The sequence below is a fragment of the Anser anser genome (genome assembly GCF_964211835.1).
Source record: "Anser anser genome assembly, chromosome: 11".
Classification (NCBI taxonomy): Eukaryota; Metazoa; Chordata; class Aves; order Anseriformes; family Anatidae; genus Anser; species Anser anser.
Window position 1 is genome coordinate 14,112,569 of NC_139732.1, and position 17,298 is coordinate 14,129,866.

At 36.8% G+C, this 17,298-nt stretch overlaps 1 protein-coding gene across 3 annotated transcripts in view; it reads right to left on the bottom strand.

Annotated features, from left to right (window-relative positions):
* Positions 1 to 2,202: 2,202 nt before the first annotated feature.
* The window catches only part of LOC310879800 (transcription initiation factor TFIID subunit 4-like), a 149,206-nt gene continuing 134,110 nt past the window's right edge, over positions 2,203 to 17,298 (bottom strand). For all 3 annotated transcript variants that reach the window (XM_083794647.1, XM_083794648.1, XM_083794646.1), the window contains one exon: positions 2,203 to 4,054. In XM_083794647.1, the coding sequence (XP_083650773.1) occupies positions 3,887 to 4,054 (168 nt within the window). In that variant the 3' untranslated portion in view covers positions 2,203 to 3,886. The remainder of the gene's footprint in view (positions 4,055 to 17,298) is intronic.

Sequence of the window (17,298 nt, forward strand, 5' to 3'; positions counted from 1 at the left end):
TGTTTAGCATGATTGGGTCCTCAATAACTAATTCATGTGTTAATCACTATTTAGTTTCTCCCACATTAATTTATAGAATACTGTTGTAGATGCTGAATTTTAATTAAACATTTTAGATGCGTAAATACAGCCATATATAACAGTATTAAATGGTCAACAATTCTTTAATACCTAATGATTGCAATCAGACAAAATAAAGATTCAAGTTTAAGACTAATATTTTCAAAAGCGATGAGCTGTACTAAATATCCAAGTTACAATCTAGGCAGAGGTCTAATTTTTGGAAAAGTGCTGGATACCTGACCATAGAAAATCAGACCTCTGCAGGTTTTTTCATCTTGCTTATCCAAACCAGAGATCTCCTAGCAGAACAGTTGAGCAAATCTGTCTACTTCAAAAGAGTTGTAAAGTTATTTTATTTTGTGGTTTTATACTTGTATGACATTCTAAAGTTCCTAGGCATTGCCATATTTGAATATATGGCACAGCATTCACCTTTGTAAGATATCTGTAGAATTGTATATTATACATTTAATATTGTAAAGAACTTAACGTATAATTGTCATGTATTTGTGTATGCACATTTCTTATACAGTACTTCATGCCATAAACATTTCTGTAAAGTAAATGATCAAAAATAAGCAAGTAGGGTGGAACACTCACTGTATTTCCCCTGTTGTTTGAAAGGTGAGAAGTTTTGATTGCGTCTCCTCTGGCCTTTTGCTCCGTTCAGCTTCATGTAGCCATGTCTTACAAAAAGAAAAGAAAAAAAGGGTGTTTTATTTATTACTTTCATAGATTGAGTTCACTTTAAGTTCAAAACTTAAATAATCTGTTCAGCTTCATGTTTTTAGCCTATATACACTTTTGTCCTGCACTCCTGACCAGGGATACTTAGTACTAGCAGAGGCTGAACTCTTGTCTGTGTATCCTCTTCCATTCATTACCTCTCAGCTAGGGGATAAAGGTGAACATGTCACATTTATGTTTAAAAATGCTCAGTTCTGCCATTCTTACTCAGGCAAAGCCTTCCCTGAGGTCAGCACGGGTTGTCTGCAAGCTGGACCGGACACTGAGTACCTGTGGGGTGCTGAGCACATCCTGCTCCCATTGAAGTTGCAGGCAGACAGCTCTCTCACAAGCTTGGAAGCAGGATGCTTTCAGATACATGTAGAAAGCCATTTGAAGTATTTGTGGTTGGTTGGTTGGTTTGTTTTTCTTCAGTTTGGTGTTTACCGTATTTTTTTTTATAGATCAATAAAGCAGCTCGAGTACTTACAGCAGTTCGCAAAGGTGGCATCATGAAAAGTTCCAGGCTGCGCCAACCGAGTTAAATGTGAACTTGAGATGGAAAGTTTGAGCCATGACATCACAACATTAACTGCAAAATAGCACTAAGGCAAGGAAGACATGTGGAAACAATCACTTTGTTAGAAGAAATATGCCTTTTTTAAAAAAAAAGAAAGTTAAGCTAGGACATGTTCTTTTAGTTAGTAACTTCAGGTCACTTATTTAAAGTTTATTACAGTTTCATTTATATCTTTTTTACTTATTTCCCTGTATTCTTATGCAGCAATATCAGCATAAACTGATTTGAATTTCTACTTCTGGCCTTAAACCATAGCAACATAACTTAATTAAGAACATTGCTCAGTGTCACTAAAACAGGTTTTAAAATATCATAGAAACTCCAATAAAACTGTGGTGTGCAGCCAGCAAATGTTTTTATTATGAAGGCCAAAAAGTAAACATAGCCTGGTTTTAACCTAATTTGATGGAACAAAATTGTTCTGATCCTTTTTTTTTCTTTTTTTTTCTGAGCACTGAAACTGTGGCTTGAAGAACATTAGTCTTTGCTAGCACTTTTTGTACAACCCTGTTACACCACTCGGCTCCCAAGTCTCAGAAAAAAAGTGAAAGAATGTTATGTTGTGCTTATTGGACTAATTGCTTTGGAAAAAGCAACTGTTGAGTGCATTCATTCACTGTATTAATAGCATCAAGGTTTGTTGACAATTTTATTAGATGTTTGACAAAGGATAAGAATCAGCACAACAAAACATTGGAGTATTTGGTTTTAATATTTCTTTGTGGGTTTTCTGTTAATATTTTAATGCAAAATGTTTCTGAACAGTGCTTAAGAACTACAAGACAATGTGAAATTCATGTTTGATAAATTAATACTGTATGTCACTCGATGTGTTACTTTAGTAAACTGTTTTATTTCTTTACAAAATAAGTACAAATAAGGGAGTATGTTTTCACACAAATTGGGGGTATTTACGAGTATGTACAGAAATCATCAAAATAACGTAATTCTAATAAACACAAGGCCTTTATAAACAATATGTACAAATTATCAATACATTTAAAACATAATTTTACACTTCCTGGCCTTAAATACCTTATGAATAATCTTTTGGCTAAATAGCAGCAGTATAAATTTTCTTCTGCTTTTCATAAACCTTAAAAAATAATTAAAACTTTTGTTTTTTAAAACTATTGGACAAATAGTTCTATTTGTGCTTTCGCTATGGTTTCCCATCAAAAAAAAAAAATATTGCCTCAAAAAAGTGGCAAGCAAAACATAGTAAAAATTGAAAAGATAAATAAGCAAATGTCTCCCTTCCATGGTTACTGATAATACTGTAAGGTTTGAAGTACAACTTGTGCCCAGCTTCTTGCTTAGCATTCCTATCTGTACCTATTTAAAAGACTCACACTAACTTTGCTTGGCTTTGGTGTGGGCCCCTTAAATTCCAATTCAGCAAAGCATTTAAAAAGCATTCCTCCCACCTTTAAGTACTTAAAACTACCCATATGCTTAAAGTCATGCACTTGTTCATGAGCCTCTCTGGACTGGAGTCCTCAGGTCCAATCGTCCAAGGCAAAGCATCACCAGTCCCTGCAGCGCTGCCCTGACCGCCCAGTGGCACCAAGCTCGCAGGGCTCACCTCTGCTCTCGTGACAGCTACTAAAAGTGGAACTGGATCCCAGAAACTTCCTTTACAGTGACTTGAAAAATCCATATAGAATACTCTAAAACCTTTACTGAACAATACTCTCCTTTAAAACCACCATTAAACCATACTCTGCAATAAATAAATTAAGATTTTAGAAAATAAAATGATTCATGTTACTAACCAGCTGCTACAAATGTGCAAAAGGTTGAATAGATTCAGAAAACAACTGGAAGCTAGTCAAGGTAACTCCACTGGGACCCAAATGCACAGATTTCATACACTTAGGATTTGGTTCAGCAAATGGCTCAGGAAAAGAGCTGTGCAGTAAAAGCAAAAATCCTAAATATATAAAATTTGTGAGAATGTGCATTGGCTATTCTTTTAGCTGTGCAAAAAAATGCAATTAGAACTAATCTAAAATAACATCAGGTATCACCATGGTTAGTCATTGGAAACAGTGCTAGTAAACCTAAAAGGAAAAGAAAACCAGCACCGTAAGTGAACAAAAAGGTTAATCCCCTGGTTAGGTCCCAATTCTGTGAACCTGACCCAATCCTCCTTCGTATGAGATGGTTTATGTAAGCCATTGCAGCAGTCTTGCCATTTGTGTAACTTCAATGCCATCTATTTTAGCCTCATCTAAAATGGCCAAATGTAGTAAGACTTTGAAGTTGGTTACATCTGTGGATTTAACATTTTAAAACCTTTTGCACATTTTTTCTTTCTTTTTTCTTTCCTTTTTTTTTTTTTTTTTTTTTTTTTTTTTTTTTTACATAAAGGGAATTTATTGCATGTGTCTGACAATTTTACAAAACAAAATTACTGGAACATTGACTTCTGAAAAAAATAGAAGGCACATTAAAATGACAGCTTTTCAATGCAAGTTGAGCTTCTGTATGGAGAAATCAGTACAATTCTTGGCTTTACTTAAGCAGAGCTCGATAGAGCAGGAGAGAATGGCTCGTTTCTCTTTCCTGTTCCATGTAGAAGATGAAGTCCCTGAGGTTTACGCGAGTTATTTTCTGTCGGGCATACTGCCTTGATGAAGGAGTCCCCAAGCCAGCCTGACTTCCACCAGACATACTGAGGCCCTACAAAGAAAACACAGCAGAGTTCAAAGTCCTGCAACAGTGGAGAGTCCTCCAACTCTCAGGTTTACAACTACTAACTGCTGGATTATTTTAAACGCCTAAATGTATTACGAGCCTCATTCTGAAAGTATTACATGACTCTCTTTTTTTTTTTTTTCTGTTCTTCTGAGCCTCAGCAAGTTAACCAGAGTAAAGAAACAAGTGAAAACATGCACATGAGACTAGACCTTGTTTATTTACAACACAGGACAAATATATCTGGCTAATTCTCCTGCTACAGTCATGTTAGCCATAGATGTAATTGACCACTACAATTTCAAGAGCCTTTTTTAGGACAAAACTAATTGCAGTAGATAAAGGCATCTTTGGTATATCAAATGTGTGCACAATGCTATTCCACATCCTGTCTAGGACTGGAAAGAGGTGAGTGGTGTACCGGTATGTTGCTACTGCCATAATAACCTCAGCAGTCCCATGGGGACCCCCATTATCTCCTCTGGGCATAGTGAAGAAAAAAGGCTTGCTGTGAGGAGATACTAAACAATCTTGCTAGAGAACACAGTACTCAGCTGAGAGGTTGGAAAATTAAATAGAAAAATTGCAAGGAAAACTCAGACATCTAAGATGATAAAGACAAACATCGGTGTACTGTTTTCTAGTGCTATGTTAAATCTTTTGTTTTGTTTTATTTAAATTGGTCCAAAGCTACTGAATCAATGAATACTTCATTCTGGCCTTCTGTATAGAGATAACATTCAAAAACTACATTCCTTAGTTACTGATCAGGGCCAGAGCACACTATGATGCGAATATTTAGAAATTGAAAGGACATAATTTATAAACTGTGCAGTCTTGTTGAGTTTAGAACAGAAATGTGATAGATGGATAGATTCAACCCTTTTTTCATCCTTAAAAGGCCATTGTTTTCAGTGCTTCCAATTGATTTCTGGTGAAATAAAATGTTCTGACTTACAAAATTAGGTTTTAATCCATAAAAAGGTTTAAATTATTTTTCAAACCTCTAAAGCATCTGGCACAGTTTTCAAAACTTTTAAAATACCTATTTCAAGTCTACTTACTGCTGCTCTTAACTTACCTTTCTTTGTCCAGGGAATACTTATTCTAGGATCTTGATTCTAGCCATTAAAAATACAGTTAAGCATAATTTTAGTACTGAAAGGTTGTAGGGGAAACAAACGTGGTATATTGCAAGTAAGACATAACACTGTTTTCACTACTGTTTTTCTCTCTGTGTACTGGCAAAATCAGACTCACCTGCAGAACTATACTGCTCAAGTTATTTCTCCTATATCTGGCTATTAAATTACAGTAGTGGGGCAAATCCTATTCTCTTATAACCACAAAAAATGCTTAACGTAGTAAAATGAATGTGGCTAAGCTTAGAGGCAAGAGGAGAAGCCCACAACCTTCGAGCGCCATGAGCATTTGGTCTTAGGGATTCTGTTCTCCAGTATAAAGTAGCTTTTGTTAATAGATTAATTGATTTACCACCTAGCCTCACTGCTCATAGGAAAAGCATGTGCTGCATCTCCAAGGGTTGCTCATCCATGCTGAAGACAGACACGTCCCCAGTGCACAATCCATTTATTAGTGGTGCTCTGAATTTATTCAGCCCTTATGCCAAAACGCTTTCCATTCCTAAAAGAAATAGCATCATTTAAACTCATACTCTTTATCTTCCACAGGTCTGAAACAATACCCTACCTTAAGCTGCTTCTTGTCTGCACTCTTACCATGCATTTGTTTTGCCAGGGCTGTTGCCATTATTTCCAACTCTCCAAGGAACTACCATGTCTATATTTATTTTGAACAAGCTGACTCAAAAATATTTTTCTTCTCTGTCTCTGATACGGTGAATCTCTCCCCCTGCTCCAAGTAATAGTTCTTTCACATCCATGCTGACTGCAGTTCCTGAACATAACAAAAACACTTAGCAATGTGGCCACCTTAAACTCATGACAAGAAACTCTTCAAAAATACTATCTGTAGCTTACTGGACCAGAACCATCCTGCACACGCTTAACCAAATATTAATAGAAAAGCTACTTTTATATATATTTCTTCACATAAAATCATTTAATACTTGAGGTACCTATACAGCAAATAATTGCTTTATATTTATTGGACAGAGTAGCTGGAATTAAGATGAGGTAAGTCATATTCATTGCATTTATCACTTGAGGTACTGAACTTTTGGGTGGTAAGAGCATACACTTAATGCAACACCATAACACGAAATTAAGCTGTGCACATTCATAAATGTGCTTGTGAGCTACTCAGTTACCTGATAACACCCTGTAATTCTCTTTCACAAGGTGAAAAAATTTGTAAGAATGTTTTTAGAAAGTAGAAAAGCACAGTTGTACATTGACAGGACAATAACGTGTAACTGTCAATATGATCTCTAATTTAAATTAAAGACCAATTTGTTTGGTACTGTATTGTACTCAAAATTATTCTTTGGAATGCTACATTAAGTACAGTACTAAATGCCACTTTTTTTTTTTTAATTATATACATGAATACAAGCCTAGTTAATTGCCAGTAATGGTGGAATTGAAGAAACACAGGTTTTACTCAAGAAAAAAACTTTTTTTTTTTTTTTAAATCAGCATGACAGACTTTTCATCAATACAAACAAGCCTGATCTTGTTTGTATCTATGGAAACTAGTAAGAGTTACAAAGATAAAAGCTCTAATAAAAACAAATAAATGGTTGTAAATTGTTTACATCCTTTGTTTCCTGCCTGCCACACCCAAGCTATTACCAAATCACACCCACTCAAATATACATCAGTACCAGTTTTGGTATCAGTGAACTTCTATTTATAACTTCAGGGAAATTTAAAATGTTTGAGACCAGAAAAAAAAATATAGAATTTATGTATGGACTCTTACTGCCTCTTCATTTTGCAATGACTTACGTAAATGAGTTACAGCAACTTCTTTTCCCATTCCATCTTGTCCTCTCCTTTTTCCCACTGTCTCTTTTCCCTTGCTGCTTCAATTTTTCTTTCTTGTACTACTAAGGCGGCTGGTGACTGCCTTGAACTTGGTAGCTGCAAATCTCACAGGACAGTAAGGAAGACAGCAGAGAGCAACCGAATTATTCTGCACTGTGCAGCACCCATACAAAGGGGCTTTCCGGGAAGACACACACAGCTCCCGCTGCCAGCAGGGACCATGCCGTGGCACAGCCAGAAAGAGAAATTCACCAAAAATCAAATTAAATGCAGGAATTTGAAGGGGGAAAAAAAAAAAAGGCCATGGTGCCATGCTCTCTGTTAACCTGTAATCCAAGACCCACTGAAACAGTCAGACTCCATCAACTTTAATGAGCTTTAATACACTTCAGATACGCTTAGCTGACGTGTGTATATACAACTTACAGTATTTTAAATAACATTGTTGGACTGTCAAGCTTAATTCAATTGTTGGAAGCTACCTAGGTTGAAACTATGGCTTAAGAAGAAGAATTGAAGTAATAACTGGTTCAGCGTGCACATTTTGAAGCAATTCCAAATGTATGTTAGATGTGACACAAGATTTGGGCCACTCATCTCAGCTTGTTTGCTATTTTTATGATCATCTTCTGTGAGAAAACTCATGCTGCTGGAAAAGCAGAATAATTTTTATTCTGCTCTGGTTCAAAACAAAGTAACAACAAAAGAGTAGGTAGATTCCTAGGTAAACATACATAACTGTCTACCAAAGAAACATACATTCTAGAAATTAAAACAAATACTCCTGCGAACAGAGAAACTAATGAAGCCTCATTTCTTCCAGATGTATTGCATTTCTCTGGTACTACTTCTTACCACAACAAAACCTGCTCCTCTACATCACGTTCATCACCTCTCATCTCTCCCAGAAATATCCTCAGTCCACTGTAGCACCCTCCACATATCACAGATGCCCCCCGGGGTTTTAGCTCCCTTCGGAATGGCCTCAGGACCACCCCACGCCCGGCTCTTCTCCCATCCTCATGAGCCAGCCGGGCGAGCATCACCCCCTGGGGTGGCAGACCCACCGAGCCTGTGCTCATCACCCACCCGGCACATGTGGCCCCAAAGTCAAACCTACCCCGAAACTTGTTGAGCTTATATTGCAGCCTTCTCCTTGCTGCCGATACCAGCATGTCTCGTCTTCCCTGTGCCTGAGCTAACAGTCCTCATGGTGGTTTTCATGGGCTTGGTCTCAGCTCCTTACTGCCTCTTTCCCTCTTCTACTTCACCCCCTCCACACGCACCAGGTTTGGTCAGTATTTCCCAGAAGGTTTAAAGGCTACTGAGAAAGTGGACTGAGAAAGACAGGCACATCTCGTCCGAAATTTTCATGGACAAACTCCCTTACTGCTCGGAAAGTAAAAATCTCTTTGTGCATTAAATTACAATGGTTAGAGCAGCAGGCATATGAAAGTTAAACTGACTAACTCTCAAAAGCGTGCTGTTCCTCGTTTGAAACAGAATTGCTTTCACATAACAAAAACATATGTAACAAAATCTACTGATTTTTATAACAGTGATTTCTACTGTTGAGCAATTAAATCTTTTTTTTCTTTCTTTTTTTTTTTTTTTCACTAATCTGTACACCTTCAGCTTTTAAAGGCATTGAATTACAGAACCATGGAAATACACTGTGATATTCTCGTCAGGAAACACAAAGATAAGGGCAAATAGAAGATTGAATTTAATATTTTATCCATCGTTCCTTCACCAGAAAACAATTCAGTCCTGACATCTCTCCTTTGAACATAGTCTTGAACTGCGGCTATTGCTTCTCTGTGACCCAGAGAGACAAGGCAATAATGATAAAAGATCTGCTGGTTTTCTTCTCAGGCTACGTGGCACATCCTTGTGGCAGACTTGCACTTCAAGCCAAAGTCTGAAAGTGGGAATCATACAGGAACAATTCAAAGCCAAGCAATCTATGGAGTAAAAAAATACAAGGAATTTTGTCTCTCCAACCTCAGTGAACTGAAGAGGAGCGGGAAAATAAGGTATACATTAGTCTGGCCTTATGCTAAGAGGTCTTGGATCATAAGAAATATTCTGGAGATATTCTGCAGCAATAATGATTGCTTGCATAAAGTGCTATTAGATCTTTGGCTGACAGGCACTTTATACACGAAAAACAGGTATAATATTATGTATGATTAGCTGTCCCACATAACTTAGGCTTTAATTCAGCACTTACTGAGGCTAATAGTAATGATTTCACTGATTTAAATGAAAGCTGAAACATCCTTAAATCAGTACTCCCCTGAAGTACAGAAAAGTAAATAGTAACTGTTCGTCAGCATCCCAAAGATTAACAATACCGTATGAAACATAATTATATCCACAGAAAGACTGTGCATCTTCATATGCACAATATGGTGGCATTACAAACATCTTTAGAAAGATTCATCACCAAAAGCTATCATTTAGGCCTTCAGATCAGCAACATTTACAGTGAGGATTAGATACCATGATTTCTTAGGCAGCTAGTTATTTTCATTTGCAAACATTTCTATCCTATACTATTTTAGTGCAACTGTTCCTACAGACTCCGTTTTGGCACGCGTTTGCTTGCTACACCCTCTTGGATGCAAATGCGTCTCATTTCCCCTGGGCACATAAACACACACCTCACCCTGCAGACAAACATCAGAAAAACTGATTTGCACAAGTATTTACAAGTACTTCAAATACCAACACAATTGCAACATTTCAAAGACAGCATGCAGTAATTTTTATATTAAGAAATAGTAAGAGGAAGGTAAATCATACTAAGACATGGATACAGTGAAGAATTTTTCTTTAGATGTGATCATTTTAGTTTATAATTACATGATGTTATTTCAACCCAACTAAATGGACTGCCATTACAAAAAGAATGCTTTATACATATCTGCTCTTTGCCTTTATTATGCTAAGCTAAGTCACATATGCAAGTACCATTATAATTGAAAACCTGCTTTGTAAAGCAGCATCACACCAAAAAGTTCCAGCTGAAGGAACTCAGCATCTACTACCAACCTGACCACCTATTCCTTCTTCTGAGAGAATGTCCCCCCCAAAAAACTGAGTGAGAACAGGGGCAAAAAGCAAGTTATGCAACATTTCAGTGAGAAACAACCTGGGAAGAAGAGAAGTCTGCCCCACTGGAAAGAAGTAACACAAGTAAGAGTAAAGCAGATATGGGCTATTTCATTTACCTGCTCAAGGGAGGCAACTGCTCAACTGCCCAGTCCTCAACAGGTCATTCTCAGGAAGAAACCAGACTGCAAATAATTTCAAATTCTTAAACACCTTATCCAAGCAGATCTCTACATAATCACTGCATTAATGAGGGAAAGAGAAGCTCAAGTTTTTCCTGCACAGAGATACGGGTCTGCATTCTGCTAGGACTTTTCACCCTTCAAAGATCTTTTTGCATCCCTCACTTCTCACTTGGTATGTGATAAAAACATGTCTTGTATCCTCTATCTTCTTGCAACACGCGATTTCCTCAGGTGGTGCAGTCTCCAGGTCTTTTCATTTACTTTGTTCATGGACCTGCTCCTCGTTGGAACCACAGATCTTGCCAACATCTTTATCCACAAACATCTCATACCTACCACAATTCACTGCCTTACTTGGACTTAAAAGCAATGACAATTTTACCTGATTAAGAACTCTCAGTTTGGACTGCATTCTTGCAGTGGTAATTATAAGTTGAATATTCTATTTATCCTGTTTCCATCATACACATATATTTTCATTTTGCTTGGAATGCTTCTCCTCCCATGCTTTCCAAACGTTTAATCAAGTGCTGCTCCCTTTGAAATACTAATCCTGCCAATTTTTTTATTGTTATTTTTCAAGCATTGTGGTGTTTTTCCCTTCTCATCTTTCAATATTAGCATGTGTTGTTTTTTTTTTCTTTTCCCCTTTTAAGGGATTTGCCCATATTACTGTACTTCAACCATGCTGTACATGCCTGTATTCCCTCTCACTGGGAAAGGAGAAATGTCAAACTAACTTTAGGAGAAGCCCTACAGCTGAACTTGCATGATTCACATTTCCCTTGAATCATATTTGATTCCCATCTGATTTTTCTTTTGTGGTAATTCCTGATATTAGTTCAAAACTATCACAGTTTTACATAGTGGGTGGCCCCTTCTTTTCTAACCTGTATGATTGTGACTTTCATTTAATCAGAAACTTAAAATAATTAAAATATTCTTGACATTCATCAATCTCTAGACACATATAGCTGTAAAATCTAATTGTTTAAATATCTAATTAAAATATACATAATTGCTAGCCAGTAAAGATTGCTTTTTTGGCCTGTTCTGGGAGACATGCTGAGCAGAACAACTGTAGGGGACCAGCTAACTGTGGGAGTCTGGATTCATTCGTAGCTGTTTCTGATTAAGAAGAAAATTAGCACTAAGAAGTGCACCTTGGCCACCTCATGTGCTAGCTACATCTCACCTATTTAAGGTGAGACACAGACATCATATCGCTGTTTCATATATTGCCAGTCCTCCCTTGGGAGGAAGAGAGGGAGACAGAGAGAAAAGTATCTACATCTTAATGCTTGTGGAAAAAAAAATTACAAATGTGAAATCTCAACTCAAAATCACTTTCTCAGCCCTTGAGAGCATGAATTGCCCTCATTCATCTCAACTGACTTTCAGTTCTTAAGCCTAATTATGATGTATAACCCAGACTTTAAAATAATTATGTTTGCAACTGTGGGCCATCTTGTGCACTCCCAGCAATTGTGCAAGTGCCAATCAAGTGACTTTTTGCACTACCTGCCAAACAAAGGGCAAAAATAGCCATGGATCTACCAGCTCTTGGCACAATTTTTTTTTTCAGTGCAAAATTTGCTAGCAGATTAGTTACAATCTGAGAATAGTGGTGTAAACCTTTCCCTATAATTACCAGAGGCTCCTCTGTAGATTGAGGGCAGTATATGGCCCTAATTCATATACCCAATCCGTTAAATAAAGCAAAAGCAAGCAGGCAGTGCAGTTATCTCAGAATTGAGCGGCAATAAAATTAAGCCTTAAATGCTAATACCTTCAGCTTGCAGGATAAACACATTGTCAGAAAACAGTCCAGTGTAAAGGAAATAAGACATCAATGTTTATAAATAAAATGTGGAAGATGGTTAACACTCTTTCTATTACTGCAAATATCATGGAATATAATTAAGGCCTGATGTATTTCAGACATTAGGGAGAAATGACGGAGTTCAGCAGGGAGAAGTCTCTGAATCATTTAGCTACCCATTCCTTTATTTCTTAATGTTTCTGTTTCTTACAATTAATTCTGTTGATTCTTTTTAAGTTAGTGGGGTTTTCTGTTCAAAACAAGTCCAAAAAACCTTAAGTCATACCAGCATAAATAGCTCTTGAAAAAATGTCTCCAAAAAGGAAACTGTGTTTTCCTTCCCACAGACAGCAGGAAGCTCACAGCAGCGGCCCCCATTCAACATGATCTGTAGTTTTTCCTTCTACATTTTGAGGCAGTCCCTCGCATGTCATGGTCACAATTTGCTATTTATCAAGATATACTCTTTCCCAAGTCCCTTTCCAAGCCCCCTGCTTCTCTCTTTCCTTCACGCCAGGATCAGTTCTCCAGGACTCAAAACAGAAACGCTTCGTGACCCGCGTGCCTCCACCGCTCTTCATTGCTGTCTGCCCTCCAGACTGCGATCCGATCTGCTGCCCATCTTCAAATTGCCTCAACATACATACTTCCATCATAATTTTTTACAACTTCTCTTTGATACGCTCCTCTAACCTCTTAGTTTCCATCCAGGTTTTTTCTTTCTCTCCATTATAGGACAAAATGAGACAGTCAAGCCTTGACTAAAAGGCAGATCAGTTTAACTTATAAACACAATGCTGACAGTTTAAACTTTCCTAGCATTTGAAAAAAAAACCTGTAATCTCCCCCTTTTCCTCAAGAATACCAAAATCCTCATCCTCCTCCAACCCATTTCACCACAAAGCAAAGAACCAACATTTTAAACTTCTATTCAACACAACCAACAGAGAATAAGCCTTGAATTTCAAACTAAGCCATTAAAAAAAAATCTTGCTTTTTAAAAGTAAACCCTCCTGCACTCTCACAATTATCCCAGATCCACCTCTTTTTATAAAGTGGGAACAAATGCAACATGAAAGCTTTCAAGAACATCCTCTAACCAACTGCATCTTGCGGTAACAAAAAAAAAATGATTGAGTAATCCATACCAATATCAATATCTAAAGAAAAATCTCTTCAGTCTTACAGATAATCATGGAGGAGACAGTGATGTACAAAAACATTGTTTCCAGATGTTAAAGTTCTAATCTTAGTTAGAGATAACTTCTCATCTTTTCTGTTCTGGTAAGTTTGGATACCACACAGACTACCTACAGGAAAAGCTGAATTAGCAAGTAAATATCATAGCTACCATAACCTAGCCTTCAATTGAAAAAATTATATAATATTATATATTACTCATAGGTCCCCCAAAATGACAATGATCAATATATACACTGATGTCTCACATATCTAATTACTCCCAAAATAAAATAAAAATTAGTAATATATAAAAAAGAGGGCTGCAACTACAGAAGAAGAATCTTTCCCAAAAGTACCAGCCAAAAACAGAGATTCATGATGGGATTTTTTTTGGCGAAGTTAAACAAAAGGCAGTGGAGTGTAATATATTCACTGTCTTTGGAAGGGACCTGGCACAACCAATCATCAGCAATGTGAGAACTCAAACAGATGACGGAAGAGGGCAACAGAGCAGACATACCCAAATGTGCACATGCACACACACTGAAGAGGATTACTAAATTAATTAGAGAGGCAAGTAAAAAAAAACAGTGTGGAATTTAGAATGCGCTCAATAGTATGGAATGATGCTACTGGCCTATTTTTACCATTGGCAATAAGAGACGAGAAAAAGCTAGCTCTAGTAGAAGCAAGTGCATTATGATACAACACAACATGAGCATTATAAAATGCGAGATGAATCTCAAGCCCAGAGGCTCTTTAGCACCACTCCAAATCACAACTCTCTGCCTTCATTTTTCTTCTTTGCTACCATTCCACTTCTTCTCCCAGTACTTCTGACTTGATTAACCCTTTTTTCTCTTTCTTGTCTTTCACCTTCACATTTTCATGGTATTCTTTTCATTCATTTCATGGGTTCTTTAAAAAGTGTCTGAATAATAACAGCAGAAATTATAGATCAGGAGTCAGATTTTCAAAAGTGCTCTACCACAGTGAAGCTGCAATTGTTTCAGATAAGAAATTTATCACTTCATTGGCACCATAATAAGATTGCACGCTCTTTTGACAATCTGGCCCCTGATTACAAGTTACAAAAAACAAATCATAACCTGTTTTAATAATCTAAATTCATGTGCTGTAAATTTGTTTTTCCTTTAAGTACTTACCCCAGAAATTCAAGTATAACAAGCCTGAAATAGACTTCCTGAAACACAAGCTTCATTTTAGCTTTTTGGGAATTAAAACATAAACAGTTGCATGTTATGCATAATTTCTCGTATCCCTTTCTGGAATACTGAATTCAGTAACAGTTCGTTAATCTGGCCTGAAATAATGAAATTAGTTTTTTAGGAGCTTATTTTTTGGTCTTTCTAAAAACCTGTGTTAAGACCATTGATCTTTCCTCACAATGCATATAATATGCTACCTGAACGTGTGCAGCAATAACATATGGTACAGTAGGCTATAACTATTTTACCATCTGTTCTGTCTGAACCCTAACCTTGATAATCCTATATCAGCTTTTCCTGCTAACTACCACTGTTCTTAGATCTTGGCTTATATTTATCCTTTTAAAATTAAATTGCAGCAAAATAATGGCCAGATTATATGCTACTTTTCAGAAATCTTCACTGCTCCCCCAGGTGACATTATTTTGTCAAGGTCTTAAACAATTCCTTCAAAATTACTTTTTTTTTTTTCCAGTTAATAAGACAGATCAGTAGCCAGAACATCCTTTACTCTGAAAAGCATTGCTCAAGATCCTGCCACATTCATTACATACTCATTACAAAGTACTTTGCTTTTGTTATGCTCCTATTTTGAGCACTGCATCACTTTCAGTGGAACTACAGTGGACTAAATAATTTCCAAGAACAAACTTTAATATTTTAGCAATGTTCCCCACACTGCTTGACTCAGCCGCTGTCTAACCAAGTCATGCTATACAGTAGAGCAGTTCTAATTTGGTTTTTGCACATACAGCAAGACTACTATAACACCTTACCACCTCACTACTGAGTCACCTTAAAAATTAAACAGAGACAAGAACAACAGCATCATATTGAAAAATAAAAAGTTAATCTAATGGTAAATCAATGTAAATTCTCTCCAAAGTTAGGAAAACAGGACGGATTCTGTAAATTGAGCAGGGATGCTTGAAACTTTTACTATTACTAGGTTATTTTGTTTGTTTGTTTTGTTTTTAAAGACTTGCATCCCATGTCACCAAGTTCTATTTTGAGATGTAGGAATTTGAAAGCCTAAGCTTTAATTCTAAGGGCTGCCAGAACAGCTCATCTGGCATACTGCTTTTAAATTTAAAGTCTGCCTTGTTTACAAAAACTCAAAGAATAGCCACACGGTAATTAAAATCCATGAAAGACCATGGCCTTGGTATAATGATTTATACATACCTCTACAGAACTACTACATACATACATATATAAAACATAAATATATATTTAATAAAAACTAATGATATCCACAAGAACATATACACCTCTAGTTTTATTATATGTAAATTACAGCATCAGCACTTGACAGCACTAGTTCTTATTGGTGATGAAACTGAAGAAAGAAGCAAATATGGTAATCACCAATTACTATTTTACAATATCTATTTTCAACTTGAAATATTAAATTATAACAGCTCAGTAAACTCTGACTCATTATCAACTGAACCAGACTGTAATGCCTTCATAATGAAAACTACATTTATAAAAGACTACCTTTGTAAAATGATTTAACTTTTAAAATGAGCACCATACATTTTCATTAAAGGTATTCATATCTTCACCATTTTGAAATACAGCATCATTTCTAAAAACATTGTTTCCCTTCTGATTTTTGTTTAGTATCTGAACAAAACGGGAATTTGATTTTTTGAATGTGTGAAGAAATCAGTTCATGAGATATAATTTTGCTTTTTCACACATGAGTAGTTTAAATATGTTATTCAATGTTATCTTGAGGCACAAACATAAGGCATGTAGGTTAGAATAGTCAAAAATACATACTAGTCTGCCACCTCAAATGTCTTCTAAAATATGCAATTGAAGGACACCATAGAAACTATGATGTGATTAAAGTATATCAAACTTTAGTTGTAATCAGGGTTCTGTTAAACAAAATAGAATGCAGCAACTATACATATACACAGACTCCCCGAATACACAAATATAACTCCATAAGTGTTTTCCAACTACACAAAAACATCTGTATTTTGTAGCTGTACTTGGGGGAGAAGAGAAATACATGTTTTCTTTTGGAGTTTATGCTAAAACAGGCTCTTCCTTCCCTATACAATGCAAGAGAAATAAAAGCTTTAATGGATAACAGCTAGAGTTTACACTTCACTCTTCCTCTCCAAATGCAGGAGGACATTAGCTTCCCTACACACACACACACATTCTCTTTTGCATTCAAATATTTCCACCTCTGCATAAAAATGACTTTTATTATGCAGTTTCGCAGGCTCTCCTAGGTTGGCACCCCAGGAGCATAATCCTGATTCACAAAACAAAAACATCTAATTACCCCAGCTGCATAATTCATTGGCCCATAAATAAAAGTTGGCCAAGCCATGATCTTATCTGACAGCCTCTACAGAGCATGTGTGAGAATCTCACTCGGGGAGAGGCATTCACCAGGGCTGGCGGCAGCACAGGCGAGAGCTGGGCTTTGCAACCAGTGGTGAAGGGCTCAAGCTCTGCTTAAGCGCCTTGGTCTCACCAGAACGAGAAGAAGGGCAAAGGAAGGGATGCCATGCTGCAGCCGGGACCTTTAACGCTTGCAAGCAGTTCGTCCTGTCCTCGGTCGCTCAGTCTGCTCTCAGATGAATCATTTAACTAGAGGTTCCTATCAGAGCTGGGATCCTCCACAGCCTCACACACTGCAATAAGCCACGCACTTTGTGATTAACTGAATTCCAGTAATAAAGAAAATGCTTGAATT